The sequence below is a fragment of the Bos javanicus genome, chromosome 4 (genome assembly GCF_032452875.1).
Source record: "Bos javanicus breed banteng chromosome 4, ARS-OSU_banteng_1.0, whole genome shotgun sequence".
Taxonomy (NCBI): domain Eukaryota; kingdom Metazoa; phylum Chordata; class Mammalia; order Artiodactyla; family Bovidae; genus Bos; species Bos javanicus.
Genome location: NC_083871.1, coordinates 49565052 through 49592801, shown reverse-complemented (window position 1 = coordinate 49592801; position 27750 = coordinate 49565052). Strand labels below are relative to the sequence as shown.

The 27750-nt window shown below is 43.2% G+C and overlaps 1 protein-coding gene across 2 annotated transcripts in view; it reads left to right on the top strand.

The window, feature by feature from the left end:
• The window catches only part of LAMB1 (laminin subunit beta 1), a 77538-nt gene that overhangs the window by 22962 nt on the left and 26826 nt on the right, over positions 1-27750 (top strand). For both annotated transcript variants that reach the window (XM_061414001.1, XM_061414002.1), the window contains 14 exons: positions 2258-2378; positions 4178-4366; positions 4635-4814; positions 4951-5063; positions 6427-6506; positions 17323-17458; positions 18730-18888; positions 20181-20308; positions 20516-20639; positions 21000-21204; positions 21845-21988; positions 22187-22418; positions 25142-25305; positions 26523-26747. In XM_061414001.1, the coding sequence (XP_061269985.1) occupies positions 2258-2378; positions 4178-4366; positions 4635-4814; positions 4951-5063; positions 6427-6506; positions 17323-17458; positions 18730-18888; positions 20181-20308; positions 20516-20639; positions 21000-21204; positions 21845-21988; positions 22187-22418; positions 25142-25305; positions 26523-26747 (2200 nt within the window). The remainder of the gene's footprint in view (positions 1-2257; positions 2379-4177; positions 4367-4634; positions 4815-4950; positions 5064-6426; positions 6507-17322; positions 17459-18729; positions 18889-20180; positions 20309-20515; positions 20640-20999; positions 21205-21844; positions 21989-22186; positions 22419-25141; positions 25306-26522; positions 26748-27750) is intronic.

Here is a 27750-nt window from a genome sequence, read left to right as displayed (position 1 = left end):
GTGTATATATATCCCCTCTTTTTGGATTTCCTTCCCATTTTGGTCACCACAGAGCACTGAGTAGAGTTCCCTGTGCTATCCAGTAGGTTCTCCTTAGTTATCTGTTCTATACATAGGATCAATAGTGTATATATATATCAATCCCAAACTCCCAATTCATCCTACCACTCCTCCTTGGTGTCCATACCTTTGTTCTCTGCCTCTATTTCTGTCTTGCAAGTAAGATTATCTATACTTTTTTTTCTGGATTCCACATATATGCATTAATATATGATAATTGTTTTTCTCTGTGTTTTCAAATTATGTAATTTTAAAAAGGGGGACTTGGATACTTGCCAAATGGATAAAGTTAGGGTATTTTTCCAGTTTCTAAATGAATTGATAATTCCCGTTAGAAGAGACCAGAGTTTCAGTCTTTTGCCAAAGGGTCTTGAGTAAGTACATGGCAAATGGAAATTCACATCTCGCTTTCCTGACTGTGCACTGGGGCTTGCACTGGACCATGGGCCTCACTTCTGGATGAAAGGTGTGCCTTGCTTAGTTGCTGTTGACCTTTTCAAAGAGGGTTAGTCCTCACCTACGAAGGTGAAGATGCAGGAATGAGTGTGTTCAGTTGTCTAAAACTTCTGCCTTCTCTTTCCTCCAGTTAGAACTTTTATTGCACAGAGAAAGTTAAATTTTTAACAGAGCCTAAAGGGAGAATAGATCCTTCTGATCTTATTGTTCCATCTTACAGAGAATGCCAGGTAGATGATAATTCTTCTCAGTGTAACAAATCCTGTGTGTAGCTAACCTCTTGTAGTCCTGTCACCCCCATGCATCTAATGGTACGTTGTACTCTTGATTCAGATGCTATAGGGTCCTGTGGTGTGGGCTTTGGAACTGTTTTTCAGTCTTTGCAAAATCACCTTATAATTAGAGGATTTTAGTCTGCTAATCACACTCCTGTCGAGGTGGGTTCAAGGTGGGCCTGTCTATCCTGTTTCTAAATTCCATTCTGTAAAAACTAGTGTTAGGTGAGGGATGAGCGTACGTGCATATTTGCTGGGTAAGAAGAATTGATTTTTCATTGATGTGCCTCAGGGGCTCGAGTGACAGGTGGTGTGTACAAAAGAACACATTGTGGGCCCTTCCTCAAGCAAAATAATCTGCTTCTTTTTCTGATGTTTTATATTTTTTTCCTTGAAAATGTAAACATGGCAACTGATTAATTCTTAAAATCTCATTTTGGGTTGAAAAAATGTTTTTTAAGTGCTGAGCCAGAAGTCAAAAACCAAGCAAAGCAAGCAGAGAAAACCTGTCTTTTGTATGGTGTGGGGTAATGGTTGCAGGAAATTGAATTGGTCCTGGTAATGTATACATTTAGTTCTCCATTATAACTTTTGTTGATTCGTATTATACTAATCCTGTTTCTTAAATTCCTATAAATTCTAGTAAAAACTAGTGTTAGTGTGAGGGTATTCTTGAGCGTCACGTGCATATTTGAACTGGGTGAAGGAAGAATTGTATTTTTCAATTGACAAAGGAGGCTACGAGTGGACAGGTGGTAAAGTGTACAAGAAGATAGGCAAAACATTGTGCAGGATCCTCTATCCTCCCAAGCAAAACCTAATTAAACTTAAAAGCTTCTTCTATTTCAATTGAAAATGTACATACAGATGGACATGATGCTACATTCATTTATGCAAATCTACCATTTTCAGGGCTTGAATAAATGCTTGTTCTTACAGAATGCTAGTAGTCCAACTTTTGTTGATTCGTATTATACTAATTTTTTTAAAACTTAAAAAAATTCTTAAATGGCTAATTTTGCTCTTCTGTGTTTTTTTAGATCAATACTTCAATAAAAATATTTATTGAGTACCTATTAAACAGTAGAAACTGTTCCTAGAGATGGGAATTAAAGCCATCAAGACAGGACTCACAGTGGGAAGGGACAAAATAAAAACAAAGCAGGACTTTTCCTGATTGTTCAGTGGTTACTACTCCATTCTATCACTGCAGGGGACATGGGTTTGGTCCCTGGTCTGGAAACTAAGATTCTGCATGCCTCTTGCAGCCAAAAAATAAGGGGGAAAAAAATTAAAACTGAAACAGAAAATTAGAAAATAAAAACAAACCCTCATTGTAGTGAGGTAGAGATAAGTATGAAAAAGGTATGATATTTATGACTATGATATTTTCCACTGCTTGTGGGGAAGGTCTGGCCATTACTATATCTCTTACTTGGCTGTTTCCTGTTTTTGTAACTTTCAAGGTTCACGGACACTGCATGTGCAGGCATAACACCAAGGGCTTAAACTGTGAACAGTGCATGGATTTCTACCATGATTTACCTTGGAGACCCGCTGAAGGTCGAAACAGCAATGCTTGTAAAAGTAAGTCTCAGGCAGGGAATTCCCTGGAGGTCCAGTGGTTAGAACTCCAAGCTTTCACTGCCAAGGGTGGTGAAAGTCCCTGGTTGGGAAACTAAAGTCCTGTAAGATATGCAGTGGTACCAAAACAACAAGAAAAAAAGAAGAAAGTCTTAGGCAAAGGGATGTTTTGAATCAGTTCAGACCCCAGGATCCATTTTCTGAGTAGACGTGCTATAATAGTACACTATTTTGCAAAAGGAAGAAAAGTTACTACCCTTTTCCCAGCCTGGCCCTAATACTCCTAGGAAGCCATTATCCACTCAAATTAATCAATTAGCATTTATTAAGCAGCTCCCATGTGTTTGGCAGATGTTGTGTGCCACCTGTAACATTGCACTTTTTTCAAGGCCAGATGACTGAGAAAAATGAATGAAAACGATGTTGTGGTGGATCCATAAGGTCTAAGAGAGATGGAGTACTTGTCAGCCTTGTTCTGTGCCAACCCAGGTGCCGCCTGTGGCCTCCTTCCATCCATCCATCTGCCATCCCTCCTGGTGCTATTCTCTGGGCAGAGGGGAAGTTTGAAAACCACCACCCTCCCCACCTCACACAGTGATGCTGATAGTTGATCATCCCTGCAAACATGCCTGCCTCTGACCCCACTGAGGACAGAGGGGCTAGGAGTTCAGAAACCAGTGAGGGCTGGAGTGGTCAAGGTTTTTGTTAGTAAGGACAACTAGCTGGGCCCTAGCAAGTAGTTAGGATTGTTTAGATAAAGAGAAGAAAGCAGGGGGAAGGTGGAAGGGAGTTCAGATAAGGAGAATACAAAACACAAGGCTCCTAGGACATTCTCATGATATCGTGGTTTAATTCATGATTCCATGGTTCCAGGGTTTAATTAAACCAATGCATCCAAGGCAGGATGACACAGTCCCTCCCTTTAGGATGGATAAGATCAGTTGTAGAGCCCTTTGAGAACCCAATTGAGTTAAGCTTCCTTGTGAGAAGACAAGAGGAGTCGATGAGGATAGTTGAGCACGAGAGGGAGACGGTTAAAGCTGGGTTGGACCAAGAGGACTCTGCCAAACAGGCTAGAGGAGAAACAGACTGACCCAAGAAGACTGGCTTGATGGCTGTTAAGGGTCTGATTCATAGAGCCTGGCCTAGGGTGGTGGTAGGAATGGGGAAGAAGAGAATGCAGCCTTCATACCATGTTCCTCAAAGCCAAGAGCCCAGACAGGCTTCCCCAGGAACATATCGCCTAGAAAACCCTCTGGAGTGATGTATTCCTGTCCTACTCTGCACACAACCCAAACGAGTCCTCCATGCAGTGCAGCCTTCCTGTGGGTGAGCCTGTGAGGGGACTTCCCTCAGAGCTTTTACACTTTTTATAGCCCATTCTCTTCCAAAGAGGGCAAATGAGGTTATTTCATAAAGATCACACTTGGAAGGTTTCCAGCATGGTTTAGGATTTAAACTGATGGCATAAGCAGATGTGTTTTTTCCACCGCCAGTTCCTTCTTGTTAGTTGCCGTTTTGCCTAAACTTCATCCCCAGTTTCCAAAATGAGCTTCCTTCCCACCAATCCCATCCTCCACTGGTTTTTCTTGTTCAGTCCCTTAGTTGTATCTGACTCTTGGTGACCCTGTGAACTACAGCATGCAGGGCTTCCCTGTCCTTCACTGTCTCCCAGAGTTTGCTCAAAATCATGTCCATTGAGTAGGTGGTGCCATCCAACCATCTCATCCTCTGTCGTCCCCTTCTCCTCCACTGGTAAGTAGATTGAAAAGATTTTTCCTGACGTAGATCTTGTTTTGCAGAGTGTAACTGCAACGAACATTCCAGCTCATGCCACTTCGACATGGCGGTCTACTTGGCCACTGGCAACGTCAGCGGAGGGGTGTGTGATGACTGTCAGCACAACACGATGGGGCGCAACTGTGAGCAGTGCAAACCGTTTTACTACCAGCACCCGGAGAGAGACATCCGAGATCCTAGTCTCTGTGAACGTACGTAGGAGAAGGTTATGATGGGGCGGGGAGAGGGGGGGATCTGTTTGGGTCACCTTTCAGCTTGAATAGTCGAGTAGTAACCATCCTCGTCTCAGGACTCAGACCTAGCCTTATTTTAGCCGCTATATAGGATGCTGGGAGTGGAAGTTAGTTGGTAATCCAGTCTTCTTTAGTCTATTTTTGTGAAATTTGGAGGGATGAAGGGAACATAGGTGTTTCTGCAGACACACACATTGTGTTACCTGGTGCTTCTCATCCTTCTTAGAATGTACATGTCACCCAGCTGGTTCTCAGAACGGGGGAATCTGTGACAGCTACACGGACTTTTCTGCCGGTCTCATTGCCGGTCAGTGTCGGTGTAAATTATACGTGGAAGGAGAACATTGTGATATCTGCAAAGAAGGCTTCTATGGTTTAAGCGCTGAAGATCCATTTGGTTGTAAATGTAAGCACTTGTGTTAAAAAGTTTGGGAGTTCTCATGTGTACGTAATTCCCATTTTACCTGGCAATTCTTTATCATGTTGGTGACTACAGACTCACTTGGCTTGTGTTTCTTTGCTTCATTTTATCTTTAACCAAGCTTGTGCTTGCAATCCTCTGGGAACGATTCCTGGCGGGAATCCTTGTGATTCTGAGACCGGTTACTGCTACTGTAAGCGTCTGGTGACAGGACAGCATTGTGACCAGTGTCTGGTAGGTAAATCCTAATTACATGGGATGGGTGGTTTGTGAATGTGTTCCAGTAGAGAATGATTTTCACAGTTGTTTTGTAGGTTCTGCCTACAAAACACCCTTTTATGTAAATCATAAAAGCCACTCGTAGACAATTCACAAAAGAGAAATTACTAATGAATAATTTTGTCAGGATATTCACCATTACTATTAGAACTGTAAAATAAAACCAGAGTGAAGTACTGTTTTTATAGACAAAACTAACAAGTTTTTTTTTTTAATGGTAATGCTGACTAATAAGTGAAGTCATAGTGAGAGGCTGGTACTCGAGTGCTGGTGATGAAAATACAGATCGGCTCATACTTTGCAAAAAGCATTTTGGAGATGTGTACCCATTGCCTGTAGAAATGTGCATACCCTTTGACCCAGTAATTCCACATCTGGGGATCTATCCTAATGAAATAATCAGAAAATTGGTCAAAGATGAATTCACTAGAAGACTCATAGCATCTTTTATCAATAGCAAAAACACTTGGAAGCAACAGTAGGGAAAATATTTAAATAAATTTGGGGGTTTCTATACAGTGTGATGGTTTCCCTGCTGGCACAGCAGTAAAAAAAAATCCACCTGCCAATGCAGGAGACACCAGTTTGATCCCTGGGTTGGTAAGATCCCTTGGAGGAAGAAATGGCAACCCACTCCAGTATTCTTGCCTGGGAAATCCCATGGACAGAGGACCCTGGTGGACTACAGTCCATAGGGAAGCAAAGAGCTGGACAGGACTTAACAACTAAGCAACAACAAAACAGTATGATATTTTGTTGCTATTGAAAATGACGGTAACACAAGGGGGAAATGCTTATGCTGGTGTCAAAAAAAGCCACAGGATGTGAGTAGTATCTTGATTATGTAGGGAAAAAGTTCATCAAGAAAAACAAAATCTGGAAGGAAGTAGACCAAAAGTTCACTATGGTGATCTGGAGAATATTTATGAAGGTAATTTTTTAAATTATTTTATGTCTTTTAAAACATTTGTGATTGCTTTCATAATTACTGACTTACTGCCAGAGTAATTCTAAAGAAAATTGGCATATTTGCTGCCAGCTCATGTTAATTTTTGGATGAAGGTTACTTGCAGGGCAAAGAAACTGCTCTGATCTGGGGTTACCATGTGGCTACGTGCAATCTTCTCTGACCCCAGTGACCTGCAGCTTGCGGTTCTCTATTCTAGAACACTCACGCCTTGTGTAAGCTTTCTGCTTTCACAGTGCAAAAGAACGTTTGGTGGAACATCGTCCAAAACACGCCATAACTTGTCTCTTGCTGGGTCTATTGTGTAATTACAGGAACCCCTCTTTAGATGTTTAATCTTTTGTTCTGCAGCCAGAGCACTGGGGCTTAAGCAACGACTTGGATGGATGTCGACCTTGTGACTGTGACATTGGGGGAGCCTTAAACAATAGGTGAGTGGAGCTGCTCAAACACTCTTGCGCTCAGTCATCCCCAGGGTCCTCATGACCTCTAGGACGAGGTGACGCTCAGTGTTTTCCTGAGAGGCAGAGAACATTTACCTTTGCTTTGAATCTGTGATAATCACTTTTACCTGTGTTCTGCTGCTGCTGCTGCTAAGTCACTTCAGTCATGTCTGAGTCTGTGCGACCCCATAGACGGCAGCCCACCAGGCTCTCCTGCCCCTGGGATTCTCCAGGCAAGAACACTGGAGTGGGTTGCCATTTCCTTCTCCAATGCGTGAAAGTGAAGTCGCTCAGTCGTGTCCGACCCCCAGTGACCCCATGGACTGCAGCCCACCAGGCTCCTCCGTCCATGGGAGTTACCAGGCAAGAGTACTGGAGTAGGGTGCCACTGCAAAGATTTTTAAAGATTGATTCATTCCAAGAGTTAGCTTTGAAGCCTTCTCTAGTCTGTTTGTTTCCTGGTTTTTAATAGTGTTACTTGTTTTGTATTTTACTTTTCTGGTCTGTTTTTTTTTTTTTTTTTTTTGGTGACACAGCTTATGGGATCTTAGTTCCCTGACCTGGGATTCAACCCGGGCCATAGCAGTGAAGGTATTGAGTCCTAACCACTGGACCGCCAGGGAACTCCCTTATTATTTTTTAAATTATAAACACAGTACATGCCCATGGCTTAAAAAGATTCAGACAGCTCATGTAGGTATCCTGCCTTTTTTCTCCACTGAGTTCCGTTGCCTTAAAGTGCCACTGTTAGCAAGTCCTTGTATGTCTCTAGAAAATAAAAATGGTGCTCAGAATACATCTTAAAACTGACAATTTCTTTCCTCTCATTTCTTTTGAAATAACATGTTGGGTGTTATTTTTTAAATAGACAGTACAAAGAAATAAAAATTGTCCAGGATTTCCTACTTAGTTGTACAAACTTTTTTTATAAATCAAAATAATATATGTATGTACATTACTCTGCAACTTGCTTTTTTAATCTAGAGATCTGTTTTTCATATCAGCATCAATTTTATCTCCCTTTTTTTGTATTCTGTCATGTGATAGTGCTATGATTTATTGATTTTATTATTATTATTATTTTAAATGTTGTAGAGACTTTCCTCGTGGTTCAGTGATTAAGACTGAGCTTCCACGGCAGAGTGTGTGGGTTTGATCTCTGGTCAGGAACTAAGATCCCACATGGCACATGGTGCGTTTGTGGTTAGTATCCTTGTGGATAATCTTGATGAATGTTTGTAGACATGTCTATAGATTGGATTCCCAGTGATGGAACAGCTAAGTCAAAGTACATGTGTATTTTCTATTTTACTGGAGATCTCAGGTTGTTCTCCAGACAGATGGTGCTAATCTGTTTTCTTCTCAACTGGTTACAAAGTACTGTTTTCTCCCATCTCCACCAGCAGCTGGTATCATCAAATCTTTTATTTTTCACCAATCTAAAAGACAAAAAGTGGAGTCCCATTTGATTTGTGTAAGGACTCTTTTCATTTTCTTCTTCGTTATTTCTTTCTTTCTTTCTTTTTTTTTTTTTTTTACAACTTTCAAGTACATTAATGAAAATTACATACAATAATTTTAGGGACTTAAATATGTTGGCATTCCTTGAATCAATGAGATATGATACTCTCCCCGAAATGATCAAAATACACATTTTGGCAAGATGTTAAATTTGTAGGAGTTGGATTTATTACCTCTGAGTCAGAGAGAATTCTGGTCTCTGTGTGTTACTGGATCAGATTCAGAACATCTGGTAAAAATAGTGTAAGTGACTGTTGGGAGGATAGACAGATGTTTCCTTGTGGCCTTGAATCTTGCCTGGGAGAATGTGCTGAGTTCATTGAGTAAGCCTCATGGATTCAAAAACTGACTCTCTAACAAGAAGTTTTCCCAACACTGTAATAGTCTACTTGGGAAGGAATGAGACTTTAAGCAGCAAGAACATGTTCTGTTTGGCCTCTGTAGTTGATTTGTTCTGTTCCAGATCATGTAGTAAACTCTGGACTGCACGTAGCCCTCGGAACTCAGGGTGAATGTCCGTTCTTAGAAAACCGCCAGAGGGGAGGAAGCGAGGATAAGTCCATAAATGCGGAAAGAGACCAGTTGCTCCCTCTGTTAATGAAATCAGTTCTGACTTTCCTTGGTGACTCCCAGAACACATGCTGATAAATCATTCCTTTAGTAACCAAGTCCTCAATTCAAAGCTGTCATCACTACGAAAATCCTTCTTAATTAGAGGAAAGCAGCACACTTACTTCTCCAAATTATGTCCTAAACTCAGGAATGTCCTGTTCCTAATGCCGTGTCTCTGTCTCTTCCACACCATGCTTCCTGTCTCTAAATCCACCCACACACAGCCCCTGGCCTACCCTTCCAATCTCCTGCAAAACCGTATAAAAACCAGAATGTGCTAGTCAAGAGTTTGTGAAGCAACACATTTCAGTCAAGTTTTGTTTTTGTCTTTTTTATTGGAGTATAGTTGATTCACAGTGTCGTGTTAGTGTCTGCTCTACAGTAAAGTGAATCAGTTATACATATATCCTTTAGTGAAGCTTTTGAAGCGGGTAATTTGATCTTTCTAGGGTGATGGACGAGATAGCTGCCTTATCTTTTGGCATCATTGGTGGGGAAAAAAGAAACCTTAAAAAAGCCTCTAGTCTTGTGATTCTTCAGTATTTTGTAGTGATCCTGTTCGTTTTTTTAATTTATTTATTTGGCTGCCCCAGGTCAGAGTTGTGGCACGTGGGACCTAGTTCCCTGACTCAGGGATTGAACCCAGGCCCCCTGCATTGGGGGTGAGGAGTCTTAGCCACCAGACCACCAGGAAAGTCCCTGTAGTGATCCTTTTCAAGGCTGTTTTTTCCCACAAGGACTTTAAGAATCTCACAGGGGTGATAGAGGCCCTGCCTTCTAAAGCACTTATTCTACTAGAATACTCAGTGCATAGCAGATACTCAGAGTTACACTTTCTGAATTGTTTTGTTAGAAGCGCTCAAATATCTTCCACCTGACAATATTACTTTGCTCTGCCTCAGACCCATGTTGAATAAACATTGATCGAGTCAAAGAATTTGAGAAACTAGATTTTTATGATATAAAAATCAAACACACTCTTCCTGGGAGATGCAGTCTCTAAATCAATCCCAAACATTCCTTAGTTACTTTGGCCAGGGCCAGAGTAACTGTAAAGTCATGAAGTGGAAAAAGTTTTTTAATGTTTTTGTTTAATGAGCCGAATGACTTTTGGTAGTACAATAAAAGTGTAGTAATCCATGTCTATTATGTTGACAGCTAGTCTCAACTTTTGAATATTTTAAAGTAAGATCTGATTTGTTTAAATAATGTGACTCAAGCCAGGTTAATGACGTTTTGCCTAGTAGATGACCCACTTTAATGAATAAATAAGAGTGCATGCTAAGTAAATGCTACTTGCAAATATTTAAAAACACTGAAAAATATAAATATCTTGGCAGCATCCTTTGTAATTATTTCATCAGTGTAGTTTAGGACTTTGGTATCTGGCTTGAAGCCCACCACTTTTTTGAAGACCTCTCCTTCCTAGGCTTAAGTCCCCCAACCTTCCTTTGATGTGAGAACATGTTACTTCTGCATCTGTACTAGCACTGATTCTGCTTTGTAATAGCTGCTTGTATTTAGAAGATCTCTTTGAACAGGGATTGTGTCGTACCTGTTTTTGCATCTCCTTTTGTCCCCAGCATAGTGATAATGTGCTCAGCAAATGAAGAACTGAAATTTATTGTACTCTGAAACCAGAGCAGAAGTCAGTAGATATTTTCATCAGTGTATTGAATGATCCTGATGTATTAATTAACCCTTTGTTAATTGCTATGGCAGCTGGGCATAGAGAGGTTATAGAACACAGGTCCTACTCTTTAAAAAAGTATTCTATTGGGGGCGGGGATTGGTTGAGGGGATGGAAAAGCTACTCTGGATAAAATGTATGACACTGACTGCTCAACACTGTGGAACCAATTCTTATTTGTAATCGGAATTTTGGAGATTTCAGTGTTGAACAGAGGAGTGGGTTTTGTCCTTTAATGTTTTTCTTTTGCTTAACTTCTTAGTAGTAAGGTTGAGATTGCACAGTATTTTCCCTGCTTATCACTGTTTAAATGAGTTTTCCTTCTACTAGTCCTTAATTTCTACATTTATGAGAAATCTGTTTTTGAAAAATGATGTTTTAAAAAATTTTTATTTTATGAAAGTATAGTTGATTAACAATGTTGCATTAATTTCTGCCGTACAATAAAGTGATTCAGTTATATGTGTATATATCAGATCAGATCAGTCACTCAGTCGTGTCTGACTCTTTGCGACCCCATGAATCGCAGCACACCAGGCCCCCCTGTCCAACACCAACTCCTGGAGTTCACCCAGACTCATGTCCATTGAGTCAGTGATGCCATCCAGCCATCTCATTCTCTGTCATCCCCTTCTCCTCTTGCCCCCAATCCCTCCCAGCATCAGAGTCTTTTCCAGTGAGTCAACTCTTCGCATGAGGTGGCCAAAGTACTGGAGTTTCAGCTTTAGCATCATTCCTTCCAAAGAAATCCCAGGGCTGATCTCCTTTAGAATGGACTGGTTGGATCTCCTTGCAGTCCAAGGGACTCTCAAGAGTCTTCTCCAACACCACAGTTCAAAAGCATCAATTCTTCGGCACTCAGCCTTCTTCACAGTCCAACTCTCACATCCATACATGACCACAGGAAAAAACCATAGCCTTGACTAGACGGACCTTTGTTGGCAAAGTAATGTCTCTGCTTTTGAATATGCTATCTAGGTTGGTCATAACTTTCCTTCCAAGGAGTAAGCATCTTTTAATTTCATGGCTGCAGTCACCATCTGCAGTGATTTTGGAGCCCAGAAAAATAAAGTCTGACACTGTTTCCACTGTTTCCCCATCTATTTCCCATGAAGTGATGGGACTGGATGCCATGATCTTCGTTTTCTGAATGTTGAGCCTTAAGCCAACTTTTTCACTCTCCACTTTCACCTTCATCAAGAGGCTTTTGAGTTCCTCTTCACTTTCTGCCATAAGGGTGGTGTCATCTGCATATCTGAGGTTATTGAGATTTCTCCCGGCAATCTTGATTCTAGCTTGTGTTTCTTCCAGTCCAGCGTTTCTCATGATGTACTCTGCATATAAGTTAAATAAACAGGGTGACAGTATACAGCCTTGATGTACTCCTTTTCCTATTTGGAACCAGTCTGTCGTTCCATGTCCAGTTCTAACTGTTGCTTCCTGACCTGCATACAGATTTCTCAAGAGGCAGATCAGGTGGTCTGGTATTCCCATCTCTTTCAGAATTTTCCACAGTTTATTTTATGGGATATTATGGTGTATCCCAGGATACTGAATATAGTTCCCCAGGATACAGTACGACCTTGTTGTTTATCCGTTTTATATGTAATAGTTTGCATCTGCTAATCCCAAACTCCCAAAGCATCCCTCCCCTGCTACCCTCTCCCTTGGCGACCACAAATCTGTTTTCCATATCTGAGAATCTGTTTCTGTTTCATAGATAGGTTCACAAATAGATTTGTGTCATATTTTAGATTCCACAAATGATATCATATATTTGTCTTTCTGTCTGACTTACTTCACTTAGTATGGTAATCTCTAGGTCCATCCGTGTTGCTGCAAATGGGATTATTTCATTCTTTTTTATGGCTGAGTAGTATTCCATTGTGTGTGTGTGTATATATACACACCACATCTTTCTTCATTCATCTGTCAGTAGATATTTAGGTTATTTCCGTGTCTTGGCTATTATGAATAGTGCTGTTCTGAACATAGAGGTGCATATATCTCTTTGAATTACAGTTTGTCCAAGTATATTCCTGGGAGTAGAATTGCTGGATCATATGGCAGCTCTGTTATAATTTCCTGAGGAATCTCCACACTGTTGTCCATACCGGCTGCACCAATTTCCATTCCTACCAACAGTGTAGGAGGGTTGCCTTTTGAGAAGTAATCTTGGCCTTTATCCTTTGAGGAAAAAGTAGGGCTTTATTAGGTTTCTGTTGGTGCCATAACAAATTACCACCACCACTTAGCGGCCTAAAGCAACATAAATTTAAGACCTTACAGTCTGTGTTTCCACCTGCAGGCTCTGGGGAGGCTCTTTCCTGCTCACTTGCACTGTTGGCAGAATTCAGTTCCTCTTGGTTGCAGGATGCAGTTCCCATTTTCCTGCTGGCTGTCAGCAGAGGGCCATTCCCACCTTCTTGAGGTTGCCCACATTCCTTGACTCATGACCCCTTTCTTTGACCTTCACAACCAGTGACGATGGGTCACATCCTCCTCGTGGGACAGCTCTGATCTTCTCCTCTGCTTTTAAGGATTCATGTGATTTGCTTGGGTCCACCTGGGTAACCTACGGTAATCTCCCATCTCAAGGTCCTTAAGCTTGGTCCCATCAGGAAAGTCTTTTGCACCACATGAGGTAACATGGCCATAGAATCCAGGGGTGAGGACATGGAGGACATGGGCATCTTTGGGAGCCATTTTTCTGCCTGCCATAGGCCCTGATTTATTCTGTTTTATGTCATTACTTTGCCTAACTGGCCCAATGAATTGCATCTGTATCTAGTTGCAGATAAATTGGTGAAGGGAACTTGTATAATTATCAAGGGTATATTTCTATCTGAAATGATTTTTGCTTGAACACAGGAAAGAACAATGATATATAATAAATCTTTGTCTCCACTCTGGAGGAGGCAATATTTGAGCTTCCAGTGAAGGCACAGATGGGATGAGTGTGGCGTGGTAGAGACCTGGTCTGCCCTTGACCGTGTCTGCTCCCGTCCCTTCTGTCTTCTCTGGGCCACCTCTGTCCTGGTGTCCCCTCAGCTCCTCACTCAGATGAGCATTGTCTTTGCTCTTAGCTCTGGGTGGGCACTTCCTGCATTTTATTTTGCTATATTGGTCAATTGCTCTTTTTTTGTTTATACCACCAATTAGATTGGAAGTTCTTTAGGACAGGGACAATTTTTTTCTCCCCTTTTTCTTTCTCTGTTTCATTTTGAGGGAAATAATGGACTAACAAGGAAGGAAGGATTTGTTCAGAAGAGAATTGACAGAGGCCTTCCCGGTGGTCCAGTGGTTAAGACTCCATGCTTCCATAGCAGGGGGCTCCGGTTTGATCCCTGTTCGGGGAACTAAATCCTGCATGCTGCACAGTGAGCCAAAAAAGAGAGAGAGCTGACAATGAACTGAAAGGGGAGAGTATCAACACCAGGAAGCACAGCTGCCAGGGCTAATATTTGCTCAGTAAATATTTATAAAAGAGTATGAGTGTGACTCGGCTAAAGCCAAGGACGGGCACCGGGAAGAAAAGCAGTTGTTTTCAGAGGAGAGGTTATAGAGGCTGCTGGAAGCCAGGTAGAGACACCATGACTTGGTAGAAGAAGAAACAGTGGTAGCGTTTTGTGTTGTGGGCTTTTGTGAAGTGATGAAGGTGGGGCTCTGGGAAGACTCATTTGGCTGCGTAAAAGGATGGACAGGGCGGGGGGGGGCAGAGAGGAGCTGGAGAGGTCAACTTGGGAGTTGAATAGAGTGACAGGTGTGGAGCGATGACGTAGGGTACTAGGGTAGCCACAGTGACAAGAGGAAATGGCTGAGTGGAGAACCATCTTGAAATAACATGTGTTGTATTAAGGATAAAGGAAAGGGATGATTATGTCTCACCTACATCAGAAATTTTTTTTAATTGAAATATAGTTGATTTTCAGTATTGTGTTAGTTTGTGCTGTACAGCAAAGTGATTGTTATACATATATACAGTCTATTTCATTATGGTTTATCATGGGATGTTGAATCTAGTTCCCTTTTCTGTACAGTAAGACCTTGTTGTTAATCCATTCATGTAACAGTTTGCATCTACTACCTGCAAATTCCCAATCCATCCCACCCCACCCCACCCCCCTTGGTAACCATGCGTCTGTTCAACAACAGAGGAATTTTAAATCTGCTGATAGAAATAGCAGAGCTGAAGGTAGATCAGTGTGTGAGGTGACGAATAGCTTGGGACAATATGAATTAGAGGTGACAACTGGACAAATCATGGAAATGCCCCACGCATGACTGAAGGTGTACAACCAGAGCAAAGTTCTGAGCGGGTGAGGGCCACCTGCTTGGGGGCAGGTAAAGCCTTTGGTGAATGAGTTCACCAAAGGAATAAGTGTTGAATGGGAGCCACACCTACTGGCGACAAGAGTTCAAGTGTGCAGACACGGGCGTGTGGCTGCGGGGGCCGACATGAGGGGAATTCCCTTCACAAGGTCAGGTTCTCATGAGTTGTTTCTCCTTTAGAATTGTGCTGCAGATAACAGTACTTCAGGAGTGTGCCCACCTCTCCTTCCTTACCTTCATTTGCTTGTTCTCTAGTGGTGGATAGCATAGAAAGGATTTGTGTGTGTTCTTCTTGGGTGGTTCATGTTTGAGACATTTGTTCCCTCAGTAAACATCTGCTGGGAGGAAGGGATTTTCTTTTGTCCATATGATGTCATGCCTGATGCCTGAATTTTGGAAAATGGGTGTTGTTGGTTGGATTATGTTTAAAGAGGGTTAGATCCTAATTGGAGCAAGCTTTCTTCCTCTCTGGGAATAGATTTAAAGTAACAATTCCAAATCGCGTCTTGATTTTAATGAAGTAAAGATGGATCCATGTAATTCAGGGTTTTTTTGTTTGTTTTTTTTTTATTGAAGTATATTTGAATTACAATGTTTTAGGTGTCCTGCAAAAATGATCCATATATATATATATATATATATATATATATATATATATATATTCTGTTTCAGATTCTTTTCCATTATAGGTTATTACAAGATAGTGACTATAGTTCCCTGTGCTATAGGTTCTTGTTGTTTCCCTATTTTATATATAGCAGTGTGTATCTGTCGATCCCAGACTCCTAATTTTTCCCTTCCCCTCCTCTTTCCCCTTTGGTGACCATAAGTTTGCTTTCTGTGTAATTCAGTTTTATCCTGTACATAAACTCCTGTTACCAGGGAAAAAACAGACAAACGTAGGCTGAGGACCAAATGAGTATGTTACAGTTGAGGCCTTTATTACCTAAATAATGACCAATAACACAAAAGCACTGTTTCCATTAAATAGTATTTTTCTTTTTAAAATTCAGAACACCTATCTTTCATGCATTTATTTCTTGAACCAATGTTTGGGTGTGTCTATGTGCTGAGCACTGGGCCAGCTGGGGGGTCGGGCAGGGTAACTGAGGTGAGTCAGGCACAGTCCAGGCCTTCAGGGAGTTTCCTGTCAACTCAGGGGTTAGGTAGGTCTATCAATAATTGTACAACAAGAGAGAAAGTAATAAATGTCTTAGTACAGAGCACAAACAATTGAGGCCTCAGAAAGCACCGTTTGAGAACAGTAGAGGGAGGGAACCAAACAAGCCTTCAGGAAAGGATGATGGTTGAAAAATTAGGAGAATTTGAAGACACAGTGCTCAAATGTAATGAAGCCTACTTCAGGACCAGCTTAGTTGTTGACGTTTCTCCTGCAAGGAGGTGATGGCGTGAAGGAGAAGGTGGTTCCTTCTATGGGATGGGGAGTGACAGTCAGGAAACATGATGCCTGAGCTGAATCTTGCGAGAGGGTCTTTGCTGGGTAAATGAGGGAGCAGGACATTCCAGCCTGCAGGAACAGGAGAAACAAAGGGAAAAGGTCATGCGTCCCCCAGCGCCCTGGAGAAACTCAGTCGCTCAGTGTGGTGGGAGAGGTGAGGAGAGCCAGAAAGGAAGAGGAGGGCCAAACTGGGGGGCAGGGGACAGCGGGGCCTGGCACACTGCCCCAAGGCCATCGTGCCTGGAAGTGTTATGGTTAATGCATCTCAGAAAGGTCATTGGGGCAGCTCTGGGGAAGGTGGAAGTTCTGGTTGAAAGTTGGAAGACTGGCAATAAGGATACCAGTTGGAAGACTTTACCTGCTTTTACCATGAATGAGAGAGGGAAGAAAGGCATAGCCTAGTCAGTGGGAAGTGGGGAGAGACACCCAAGATGCTAGGAGGGGCTATCACAGAATTTGGCCCTTGATTGGTTACAAAGAGGGAATCTAGAGGATACCTTCTGATTTCTGACATGGCTGATGCAATGGTGGGTAGTGTCTTCTCCCAAGGCAGGGATTGGGTGCTGCCCTCTTGGATCCGTGATTAGCCTCTGGGACCACTGAGTTGGAGCTGTCCTTCTGAGAGTTGGATATTTAGATGTCAGGCCCAGGAAAGGGGTTGTATTTGCCAAAGAAATATGTTCTTGCCAATGTAAGAACATATGTGATAGCTGCAGAAACACTGCCATGGCACATATGGAGCAGGGGAGAGCACAGGGGAGAGAAACTGAAAGGCCAGGTTACTGAGACCTTTCAACCTCAGGTGCTGTGCTTGGCTACTCAGTTGTATCCAACTCTTTGTGACCCCTATGGACTGTAGCCTGCTAGGCACCTCTGTCCATGGGGATTCTCCAGGCAAAAATATGGGAGTGGGTTGCCATGCCCTCCTCCAGGGGAGCTTCCTAACCCAGGAATCAAACCCAGGTCTCCCACATTGTAGGCAGATTCTTTACCATCTGAACCACCAGGGAAGCTCGGGAGTTTGGGATTAATTGGTAGGCAGTGTTTTTTCCATGTACTTACTTTCAGAATGGAGTAAGAATACCCTCCTGAGTATTTCACCCTATTTACCGTTTAATGGCAAACATGGATCTGCTTGGTTCACTGATGGATGTGGTGAGCACCGCTGACCCTCTCTGCTTCCTTGCCAGTTGCTCTGCAGAGTCGGGCCAGTGCCTATGCCGACCCCACATGATCGGACGTCAGTGCAGTGAAGTGGAATCTGGCTACTACTTCACCACTTTGGATCACTACATCTACGAAGCAGAAGAAGCCAACTTCGGGCCTGTAAGTAGGGGTGTGCTTGCCAGGTGGATAAAGCAGAGTGGAGGGGGGCAGTAATGTGATACACACATTTTGTAAAGAGACTAGGTAAGGAGCATCTTATCAGTGAGCATGAAGCAAGGATCAGGACCAGGCCTTCTTGAGAATAGTCCTATTTAAAACTAGGTAAATCCATCACTCAGAAAGACTTCAAAACATTCAGTAATAAGGCTATTTGTGTTTTTAAGGGGATTGGTTTTTCGGTGTGTTTTTTTTTCTATTCTCTACTGACACTACAAAATTATTGAGCTAGTACAGTTAACATTCAGAGTATATTGTTTCAATTTTCTATTGCTGTATAACAGCTATCCCAAAAATTAGTGGCTTAAAATACATGTCTGGCACTTCAGCTGGGGTGGCAGAAAGAGCTGAAGGCTGGCTGAGCACCGTTCTCCAAACAGCTGTCTTGAGCTTCTTCACAGCGTGAAGAGTAGTGAGACTTCTGCCACGGCATCTGCCTTCCAAGAAGGAGGAAACAGAAACTGCCAGGTCTCTTAAGGTCTGGGCTAAGAAGACCCAAAAGGTCATTTTTTCACATTTTGCTGGTCACAAGTCACAAGGCCAGACCAGATTCAATGGCAGGGGAACATAGTTTACACCTCTAGATGGTGAAGCCACACCCACTTTCATTATAGGTGAGGACAGACTTCATCTTTGGAGGTGACTAATCACAGGTATTATATGTAATCCTGTGAACACACTCGAAGTCACCCTTGAGTTAAGCAACTCACATTGATCCATTCTCAATCTCATTGACCATCAGAATTCACTCATCAGTAGTGAACATTCATGACTGTATCGCGTTTCCTCATTTGTACCTGGAGCTTGAAAGAAATGCCAATGAGGATGACAGAAATACACCCATAGATATTGGGCTAGTCTTGTAGAAATGCAGAACATACCTGGTCACTCCTAGGCTTGCTCATAACAGCATTTGGGATGTTCTCTTTCCTTCCTTCATGCTCATTCCCCTGGTTGTATCATAGAAGGTATATCCTAAGCCTTAATTCCATCTCCAGTGTCTCAAGACTACTTCAACCTAAAAACTAAAAAGAAACCAATTACCTGTTTATATTCCAAAAAATTAATAGAATCTACTGGGAAAATGTGGCTGCAAAAAAAAAAATAGGTTTCATATCTACAGTTTCGGACCTTTGGGTGCCTTCAGATTTCTTTAACTGTTAATATCGAATTCCATTTCAAGTAAAGCATCACGCCTGTCCCCTTGTCCTTAGGGGGTCAGCATAGTGGAACGGCAGTATATCCAGGACCGGATTCCTTCCTGGACTGGAGCGGGCTTCGTCCGAGTGCCTGAAGGGGCTTACTTGGAGTTCTTCATCGACAACATACCATATTCTATGGAGTATGACATCCTAATTCGCTATGAGCCACAGGTAACCCTTCATTGGACTAATGGGGATTGGGGGATACTGGTAAAAGTTTTTCTTCTAATGGACACTGAGTCTTTGTGAAATGTGCAGGCTGCCTTGGAATAGAGGAACCTCTCTGACTTTCTATCTTCCTCGAAAGTAAAAATATACATTTTTATTAAATTCAGTTTCACAAACATTTAGTGATCTCTTTGTTAAGCACTTAGTCTTGCTGAGAACTGAGGTGGTGATGAGAACGTGCTGGGTCCTCTTCTTGCCCTCATAGCCTGCCCTGCCCAGGGATGGACACGTGTCCCTAACTGGCATCAAAGGTGGAAAGTGTAAGAGCAGAGACACAAGCAGTGCTGCAAGATGAGAGGTTCATACCAGCCAGACTGCCCCGGGGCTGCCAGGATGTTTCCTTAAAGAGTCAGTTGTAGGTCTTAAGATGGAGACAGAATTTTGACACAAGCGGAAGTGAGGGATAGCGTGAGCAGCAGATGGAGGGGTGGTTGGAGTGTCCTTCCACAGAGAAAGGGTGGTTGGAGAGGCTGTTAGAAGAAACGCTGGGATCAGTAAATGAAATTGGAGTCTGTATTAACAGGAAGCTTTTGAAGGGTTTTGGACAGAGGATTGTCTTTAAGCTGTGGGTTTGAGTGTTCTTTTTTTTAATCTTCTTAATTTTTGCTTTTAAGTCAGAGAAAGACAGATAACCATATGATACCATTTATATGTGGAATTAAAATATGGCACAAATGAACTTATTTACACAACAGAAATAGACTCACGGACAGAGAAAACAAATGTATGGTTACCAAAGGGGAAAGGGAGGAGGGATAAATTAGGAGTTTTGGAGTAACAGAGGCACACTGCTATATATGGAACACTGAAACAATAAGGACCTGCCATATAGCACAGGGAACTATATTCAATATCTTATAATAACCTGTAACAGAAAAGAATCTGAAAAAATAGATATGTGTGTATATATAACTGAATCTCTTTGTTGTATCCCTGAAACTAACACAACATTGTAAATCAACTATACTTTAATAAAAGATAATAAAGTGTGTTTTAAGGTGGATGGAAAGGGATATTGGGAGAGGCAAGGAGGGTTATGGGAGGCTGTTTCAGTGTCCAGGTGAGGAGATTTGGGCTGAAACTGGGGTAACAAGCCAAGAGCGTGGTAAGAGGGAAGGGAAATGCAAGCGAGTGTTTCCCATTTAAACTTGGCAAAAGATAGGTGGCTGGAGACTTCCAGACAGGCAGCAGCAGGCCAGCGAATCGTCCTTCTGATCCTCTACTTCTTACTCTAGCTCCCCGACCACTGGGAGAAAGCTGTCATCATGGTGCAGCGGCCCGGCAAGATTCCAACCAGCAGCCGGTGTGGAAACACTGTTCCCGATGATGACAACCAGGTGGTGTCCCTGTCACCTGGCTCCAGGTCAGTGTGGCAGCGGTTTGCAGCTCAGTAGAACCAACATGCAAATTAATTATTTTGCTGGTGTCTCACCTTGTGAGTTGTACAGTAACCATTTCAGAGCCAAAACCAGACACAGACTATTCCTTCCTTTGGGATCTACGGGGAGCTTTGATAGATTGGATGCTTAAAGTTTGACCTTTGTTATTTTTCTTTTCTGTTTTGGGGCAGGTACGTGGTCCTCCCCCGCCCCGTGTGCTTTGAGAAGGGTGTGAACTACACGGTGCGGTTAGAACTGCCACAGTACACCTCCTCGGACAGCGGTGTGGACAGCCCCTACACCCTGATTGATTCCGTAAGTGGAGGTCATTTCCGATGCGAGCAGGGAGGACTAGGCAGACAACGTGCATCTACTTCCCTAGAGGGCTTTGTGGAGGATCATGCTGAGGAGTCTTTCCTGCCTCCAAGGTTACTTTGCTTGTTTACTTTAATAAAACTCCACCCTCTGGAAGACTCTACTCAAGCTGATCCTTCCTGAAAATAGGAAGTGTCTGAACAATGACATTTCAAAACTCATCAAACTATGTAAGGGGTATCTATACTTTTTCTGGCAAGAATGTTTTAAGAATGAGAAGATTTCCACTTGACGTTGATTTGCGTTAATTGGTGACCCCAGACAGCCACCTAAGAACAGTGTGTTCTGGTTTCTTCCTAGCTTGTTCTCATGCCATTCTGTAAGTCACTGGACATCTTCACCGTGGGAGGCTCAGGAGATGGGGTGGTCACCAACAGCGCCTGGGAAACCTTTCAGAGATACCGATGTCTAGAGAACAGCAGGAGCGTTGTGAAGACGCCGATGACTGACGTTTGCAGAAACATCATCTTTAGCATTTCTGCCCTGTTGCACCAGACAGGCCTGGGTAGGTATCACCGCTGCTGCTTGTGCCCCTTCTTTCTCAAAAGCTCCGAGGACACTTGGCATCATGAGATACATTGGCAGGCATGTCTGATAGTTCTTTGTTAGGCATACAACACAAAGGAAAGAGTGTCTCAACTGCAGTTTATGTTTGTTTTTTTAAGAGTGTGTTAGTGATAAAGCACCTCTGACAGTGGACTCAGTCATCGAGAAATACACAAAGGGTAAGAGACGAGGGAAAGGTCCCTGAGACTTGCCATATGCAGGGCAGGAAGTTGGAATGAAATCAGAGGAGCATCCCATAACTGAAATAGATGTTTTGCTCTTCGAAAGGTCACTGGCCTTTTGTTGAAGATCCTATGATATTTGAGCTTTGAAGGCAAAGAGAGAAAACATTAGTGACCTCCTTCCTAGAAAAACTGATTTTATCTGTCAACTTGCTCCTGCTGCTTCCCTCACACCCCTCTGAGGGAAGATAAATGCTTTAAATGGGAATTCTGAATGAGCCGAGATGCCCACGAGGGGTCAGGGAAGAATCTGAGCAAAAGGACAGGCCAATGCAGAACTGGGTGGGATGTGCTGGGCTATCGCTGTGGCAGGCATGGCTGCCCTGGGTTATGGGCTCTTGCCTGTCTTCCCTGCAGCTTGTGAGTGCGACCCTCAGGGCTCCTTAAGTTCCGTCTGCGACCCCAACGGAGGCCAGTGTCAGTGCCGGCCGAACGTGGTGGGAAGAAGGTGTGACAGATGTGCCCCTGGCACCTTTGGCTTTGGGCCCAGCGGATGCAAACGTAAGTTGACCGGAAGAACTGTAACATACGCATTCACATCATAAGTCATGCAGCTTCAGAAGGCGTGCTGCACCCCGGAGATTGATCACAGAGGCCCATGAGCATTCTACACTGAAAGGAGGGGGCCAGCCTGTATAAGAGGTGTGTTTGCATTTAACCAGTTTCTCAACGTGGTCCCTTGGTTGCCTATTTCTTCAGCTTGTGAGTGCCATCTGCAAGGATCTGTCAATGCTTTCTGCGACCCCATCACTGGCCAGTGCCACTGCTTCCAGGGGGTGTACACGAGGCAATGTGACCGGTGCTTACCCGGGTTCTGGGGTTTTCCAAGTTGCCAGCCCTGCCAGTGCAACGGCCACGCCGATGACTGCGACTCAGTGACAGGGGAGTGCTTGAGCTGCCAGGACTACACCACAGGGCATAACTGTGAGAGGTATGTGCCGCCTCTTGAAAGGAAAGAGAACAAGGTTGTTTTTGACTGAGCAAACAGCATCTTAGACAAACCACAGAATGACTCTCTACCAGGCTTCAGGTTGCTCATTCATTTATAATCCCCTTGGTATTTTCTAGGAACTCATTCATTTATCTAGTACAGACTTCGTTTACAGCTTCTGTGTGCCAGGCATTGTTTGAGGGCAGAGGGAGATACAACAGAGAACAAAACTGGCAGGAATCTGCCCTCTTGAAGAGTCCTTCTAGGCTGCACAGCAATCGTCTCTGGCTCGGCCAATTCTGGCCTAGGGTGAGAGTTGTGAAATGTTAATTCCTAATTTGGGTCAAAGTAGAAACCAAATCCAAACGGGGATTAGCCACTTTAATGGCTTTGTTGATCACAACGTTTTATGCAGCCAGCGTTTCCAGGAGCCCATATAAAATGTGCACAAGTAGGTCTGTTCTCCAGTTGCTGCTGCTAAGTCCCTTCAGTCGTGTCCGACTCTTAGCGACCCCATGGACTGCAGCCCACCAGGCTCCTCCTTCCATGGGGTGTTCCAGGCAAGAGTACTGGAGTGGGGTGCCATCGCCTTCTCCAGTTAGCAGATGTTAATTGAACAATTATTATGGATGTAGTGCAGTGCACCAGGGATAGGAAGAATGGGACATAGAATATGCCTCTAATTATATTATAGCCCAGCTCAGTAGGTAAGAAATAGTCTGTATGAAGAAATTACATCCTGACTTACATCATTTGTTACTAATTTAAGAAGGCAGACATGCTCTTAGAATCTGCTGTTTTGGGAATACTAGTCTCCACCTTTCACGTCAATAAACCTCTCCTGATATCCACCCTCTATGGTACTTTTGTTTTTAAAAAAATATTCAGCAAATGTTCAGTCAGTGCAAAATTTTCAATTTTAGTGAAAATTGAATATGTGATTACAGCATGAGGATGTACAGGCAGCAAATACACGGCTCTTGGTTGTGTGCTGGATGGTATTCAAGAATTTACTCCTTAGAGTAAAAGTCAAGTGTTTCCAACCACAAGATTGTGCTGTAGAAAGATAGGAGACAGTTAGATAAGATTGAAAGGAACAAATTAATGTATTGGTGTCATTTTTCGTTCTCTGCATTTGATTTTTCATCACCATTGTTTCAGTGGACATGGAAAATAAATTCAAGACAGACAGATGAGAAAATCAGATGAAAAGGGTGAAGAAGGTGGGGAACACTGGTCAGCAGAGGTGATTGTCCACAAGGCTGATGTGAAATCATATTTCTAAAGCGTTCTGATTGCTTGCAGGAGAACTCAAAAGGATATAGGAGGAGGAAGGGTTTTCAGCCCTAGTTTGATGACAGAATTTCACTGAAGTATTTCAGATGCCACTATTTAGTTTGAGCTGGTTTCCCATTCTCTTCCTCTTCTCGAGATGGTCAACTCCAGTCCTGTGATTTTAAGAAGCTCTGGACTCAGATTACTGCCAAGGGGATTAGAGAAGGAGGAGGCAGGAAGTGAACACTCAGTTTCAATCATGATGTGTTTGGATGTATTGCACCTAGAAATGCCTCATAGGAAAATTTCTCAAACTGTTGCACAGAATTGCTTCATTCCTGTTGATTTCCCAGCATGTAATTGGGACATATGTTCTTGTATTGTGTCTGTGTCTAATAGAAGGTTAATGCCCTCTGAACAACTTTTCCCTTCTATTTCTTCATCCTTCCCCACTCCCCATTTAAAATAATCCTCTGCCTCAAAAAGAGAAAAAAGAAAAACAAACTGTATTAGAAGTTCCAGGCCCAATTCTGCTCCTGACCTGCTCTATCTTGGGTGATTTAGCTCACCTCTCTGAATATCCAACTTTATGATAGTAGGATAACTAAGTTGGATTAGATGATATCCAAACTTCCTTCAAGCTCTTATGCTATAGGAAATTTAACACGTAACTTAATTATCAGTCATGTTGAAAAGCGCCTTGGCATACTAAAAGAATTCCTTGCTGAAAGTTGGGAGGCTGAATCCAAATTGTGGCTTGTTACTAACTATTCATTTGAGTTTTGCAAATCATTTCTGCTCCCTGGCTGCCTTATCTGTAAGGCAGGGAGGTGGGACCTGCTGGGTCTGGGAACTGATAAATACCATCTCTCATCCCTGAGAGACAGACACAAGGGACATGCATCTGGAGAGCATCTTTCTCTACTTTTCACTGGTTAAGGCTGGATTGTAGAACAAGCCACCATGGGCTTACTGACACATCGCCCCACCCAGGCATGGGCAGAGACCAACAACCACAAGCTCTCTTTCCCCCAAACTCCTTAATGCACAGAAGGAGCTGACCAGAATGCCCAGGACAGGCAGCTATTAGAACAATAGCATGCACTTGGGGAGAGGTACACTCTTTAGGGAGGAGTGAATGAGAGTCCAGGTGAGGCCAGGAGTGTAACTCTAATGCAGTGGTCCTTCTGTGGGATCCCCAGACCAGTGGTGGCAACGTCACCTCCTAAATCAGGAGACAGAACCCAGCAATCTGTGTTTAAAAGCCCTCCAGGGAATTCTGATTGAAAGTAGTGTTTAAGCCACTGCTCTACTGGAAAGTCCTTCATGTGGAAACATGAGGAATCAAGAATGATGTTCCTAAACAGAGAACATGGTTTCTTAGACTTTTTCTTGTAACGTATGTCTTATCACTGCAGTTCATGACCTCTCTCCTGGAACTGACGCAGGTGCTTGGCGGGTTACTACGGAGACCCCGTCATTGGGTCAGGAGACCACTGCCGCCCTTGTCCTTGCCCAGATGGTCCCGAGAGCGGACGCCAGTTTGCCAGTAGCTGCTATCAAGACCCTGTTTCTTTGCAGCTTGCCTGTGTCTGTAATCCTGGATATATTGGTAAGTGATGTGCAGACTCTCAGAGGAAATGATGTGTCCTCATGAGGTTAGTGGTTAAGAAAGAAGAAAAGCTGAAGAGTGAGCCAATTTAGTTGCTTTTTAAAAAAAAATATTTATTTAAAAGTGAAGGGAATCTGAAATATAAAAGATGTTCTTTTCCTGTTTGGTATGTGGGATAGTCTCGATTCTCATGTCTCTGATAAAAATGTTATAATACAGAGCACAATAACAAGTTCATTTAAAGTCCCTGTGAAGTCTAATGTTCTTAACCAGTTCTGTTCCTAACCAGTAGAAAGATTAATTTATATTTCACTTCTTCCTTCCCTTATCCAACGCCTAATAGGAGAGTCTCAAAAAGTAAAGTAGCCAAATAGTGGGCAGAATGAAGGAAAAAATACCATCTGCGAGTCCCAGACAATAGAAGTGATCAAAGCTAGAAATATTCTTCATTATTTGCTGTACTCACATTATCTGCCAGCATTCATGGAGTGTAGCAAGTTGTACATACAGTCTCCCTTTCTTTCATCCTTGATGCCACTGTTTCAGATACTCCTTATGCTTATACACAGCTCAGCCAATTTGCACTTTTTAGGATTTTTTAAAATTTATTGAAGTATAGTTGATCTACAATGTTGTTTATTTCCGCTGTGCAACGAAGTGACTCAGTTATACATATATTCATCCGTTTTCCTGTTCTTTTCCATGTGGTTTATCCCAGGCTATTGAATATAGTTCCCTGTGCTATACAGTAGGAACTTGTTTACTCTTCGAAATCTCTTAAGAAGGGAAATTGGCTGTCACAAAGGGCCTCATTTTTCAGGTTGCTCAGGGAGGAGCCAGGGTTTTTCAATGAAAATAATCCTTGGGTTAAGATTTAACATCAAGCTAAGCTTTTTGCTGTGAAACCATTATTTTGCTCCTGATTGTCCATCCCTGTGTAATGAGGAGCTGAGTGCATGGGTTGGAACTCTCCTAACTGTCCCTCCCCGACCATGACCGCAGAGAACCCAGGCTGAAGCACCATCACTGCAAAGAACCTGCTGCCTTTCCCGACTGGCAACCTGTTCCCTGAAAGTGTGGCCAGCCTTGGCCCAGTAACTAGCGCCCTGGGGATCGAGGCACCACCTGGGTGGGCTCTCTGGTTGGCAGGAATGTCGGGGGACCAGATCTTGCAGTCAGCAAGCCAAAAGCCCCATGCTGGTTTCATTGGACAACAGGCTCCAGATGTGACGAGTGTGCCTCAGGCTTCTTTGGCAATCCCTCAGATGTGGGGGGGACATGTCAGCCTTGCCAGTGTCACCACAACATCGACACAGCAGACCCAGAAGCCTGCGACAAGGAGACCGGGAGGTGCCTCAAGTGCCTGTACCACACGGAGGGGGAGCACTGCCAGCTCTGCCACTTTGGATACTATGGCGACGCGCTCCGCCAGGACTGTCGTAGTAAGATGCACGCTCCCTCTGCCCCATACTTGAATGACTTCCACTCTCCTGCTCCTCCTCCCCTGCCTCCTTCTTGAGGGATTTTATTCTTAGGGGATTTATTTCATCTATGTTAGTCATTCAATTCATGTCTGACTCTTTGTGACCCCTTGGACTGTAGCCCACCAGGGTCCTCTGTCCATGGAATTCTCCAGGCAAGAATACTGGAGTGGGTTTGCCATTCCCTTCTCCAGGGGATCTTCCTGACCTAGGGATCGAACCCATGTCTCCTGCATTGCAGGCAGATTCTTTACTGACTGAGCTACCAGGGAAGCCCATTATCTCATCAGGTAAAACACTTCTTCAGAAAGAGAAAATTTCACTAACCACAAGAGAAAGATAAGGATGATTTTTTTTTTTTTTTACAGCCTCGTTCCTGGCACTGAAGTGTTGAGCTGTGGCTCAGCACCTGAGAAGGAACCAAAAGCTGTGCCACTGTCCCCATGATTAATGCCATCGATAGAGTGGATTGATTTTTTTTTTTTTTAATTGAAAACAGTTTTGTTAAAATAAGCACAGTGCATCCTTGCATTGCATAAACATCTGGCATATGCAGGTCGATTTTCTTAGGTAACTAAGCAGCTCAGCTATCTGAGGCTGGATATGCCTTTGTGCTCACCAGTAGCCGGCGCCACATGCCTCAGCCTCTGGACTGGCTCCCCAGCAGGCGCAGAGCTCCTCACTGCCCCAGACCTGCACTGCCCTCCACACCAGGCCCGAGGGAGGAAGCCACAGACAAATCATCTCCACAAGTCTAGAGTGGATTGATTTTATGTTCTGCCCATGGACTTGTTGATGGGCTGAGACTTCTGCATCCTAAATACACACTTTGGTCTACCCTTTTGTCAGTGATGGATAGAGCCTTCCAGCTCAAGGAAAAGAAAGGAGTAACATCTCTGAAGTATCTCTTTCAGAACTCATTATTTCTCTCTTATCGCGAGATCAGCCAGCATTTCCTGCTGCG